Raw genomic sequence first — 2601 nt, forward strand, 5'->3', positions numbered from 1 at the left:
TCTTTGGGGTGATGCTTATTATTCGCGATAACCATTTCACAACAACTTCCCCTTAAGCGAAACAAGAACACGGCGCGCCAGTAAAATGCTAGTCCTTCTGGAAAAAAGGTCCAGATAGATATTCGATATAATCCTCCAAGCTCGTACCTACATACATATATATTGTTATATATTGCTGGGCTTTGGAAGAAATCAGTATTAATATAAAAAATATCTTGAAAAAAAGGGAACACCCTCTGGTTTCTTTTTTATTATCAAATCATTACATTTATTACTTACGTTAGTAAAAAACCACAATTGTTTTTTATTGAAAAAAAAATATATTTTTTGTTTTCATCTGAAAATACATACATATATATGTTTAAACGCATTTCGACATACAACCAGAAAGTTTTAAATTCTATCCAATCATATAATCACATAATGAAACATAAAAAACCTTTACAAAAACGCAAAGTGCTAACATATACATCAAGCAAAAAACATTGATACATAAAACTAAACCCTAATCCCTGAATCAAAAAATATGAAACCCCAAATCACAAATACAGAATCCTAAAACCTAAACACAGAACTCTGAAACTCGAACACTAAACACATAAACATGAATACATAAGAATGAATAGCCTTAATCCTACAAAACAAAAAAAAACCTAAAAATAATATCCTAAGAAAAAAGAATAAAAACAACGTAATACTAAACATAAATTATGAACATAAAAATTAATAAAAAACACTAAACTCTAAACAATAAAGCTAAATCCTAAACCAGAAAACATAAACATTAACATAAACTCTGAACAGAAAACCAAAACCTTGAACACTGAACCTTAAACCCAAAGCACTGAACCCTGATCCCTAAACCTAAACCCAAACCCTGAAGCCTGAACCCTAATCTATATATATTACTTTTAAAGAAATGTTATACGTAATACTATTTATAATTTTTTTAAATTACCATGAATATAATACGATATATGCCACCTATTTATATTATTATTTCATTGATTAATACACATAATTTTTATGTTTATCCTTTTTAAATTTAGGAGGATTATATAAAGAATTGCAAATTAAATGAGCTAATCATTAGGATGAATGATAAAGAACGCTACAAGAGCTGTGTAAAAACTGAAGTTTATTTTAAATCAATACATGATACAAAAAACAAAGAAACACTCAAAAATATTGGTTGCTCTGTTGAGCGTGGTTACAGATATTTAACTGCATTGTATGACAAAACAATAACGAATGATTTGTGTGAGTACTTAAATCTCTGGCTAGATGAACAAAAGATCAAACATGTCAATGATGTTTTTGGAATTACCCGAGATGAATGGAAAAATATTGAACAATTATGGAATATTTTAATTGATAAACAAGATCTCAATCAGAAGTGTGAAAGAAAGCACGAAGAAAAGGATATATCTGAATATCAAAAAAGGAAAAATTTGATGACTTACTGTATATATAGAGATTATATTAAAAGCTTATGTGAACAATCTATAAACAGTGGTATTCAACATACACATGTATGCTATGCTTTCAATGGTTTTATAAAAAAGCATTATGAAACATTTTACAATGAGGTTCAATGCATTCATAATTCAGTTGAAACTAAAGATTATAGTTATCATATTTCTGATGATTGTACACTGTATAATATAGCCAAAACATTTCCAGGAATCACTGAACAAGACAAAAAAAACGTATATGCTGATGTGTCAGGAAAACCTATAGAAAAGTGCAAAGATACAAAAAAAGTAGCTAATGTTAAAACAGAATTAGCTGATAGTCACACTAGATCAGAAAATAATCCCCTTGGTGCTACAGGATTAAATAATTCATCATTAACTGTTGTAAATTCACCTGATAATAAACCTTTGAAATCGGTCTATTATGCTGGATTATCAGTATTAGGAGTTGTTTTCACTTCAATGGTTTTATATAAAGTAAAAGAATTGTAAAATTTAAATATATTATTGTACATTAACTACTAACATTACTTTAATCGATAAAATTATTTTATAATACCGTAATTTTCATTTTCTATAATAGTACACACCCCTTGGATCGTTCATCCGTTCTTTAATAAGTAAAAGGAAAAATTAAGGCAAACTACTAATAAACATTTATCTCAGGAGTGGATGGAAAAAATATCAGAATATATGGATCCTAATTCAGAAAGTTTCCATTATAATTTTCCTTATCATTCTATTCAAAAGTAATTTCCTCATAATCATTAAAAAGTTGGCCCCTTAAACGATAGTAATTGTCATATATGGGATGAATATATCTATTCCAATAATTGTTAGGGTAATATAAGTAAAGAATAAAATCACCATACTTGAACAATATGAAATTAAAAATAATAACAATGATGAAAAGAGTAAATCACATAAAAGAATAAATATTTATAAATACACTGTTTACAAGTTTGTGCAATTTTTTTATGATTAAAATACAGAAAAATAATAGGAAAGAACTACAATATAATTTAGAATACATCGAAAGAACATTTATTTACAATCAATAGACGTGAATTAAATGTTATGTTACGAATTTTTATAAAAAACATGAAAGACAAGGTAAACATAAAAA

The 2601-nt window shown here is 27.0% G+C and overlaps 1 protein-coding gene across 1 annotated transcript; it reads left to right on the forward strand.

Moving 5' to 3' along the window:
- Window positions 1–1094: 1094 nt before the first annotated feature.
- On the forward strand, window positions 1095–1967 carry PCYB_003500 (hypothetical protein; the record flags this gene model as incomplete). The annotated part of the gene is made up of 1 exon (XM_004227771.1): window positions 1095–1967. The coding sequence occupies one exon, from the start codon at window positions 1095–1097 to the stop codon at window positions 1965–1967; it is 873 nt and encodes a 290-aa protein (XP_004227819.1).
- Window positions 1968–2601: the final 634 nt, after the last annotated feature.

Source organism: Plasmodium cynomolgi (assembly GCF_000321355.1).
Source record: "Plasmodium cynomolgi strain B DNA, scaffold: 0305, whole genome shotgun sequence".
NCBI classification, from domain to species: Eukaryota; Apicomplexa; class Aconoidasida; order Haemosporida; family Plasmodiidae; genus Plasmodium; species Plasmodium cynomolgi.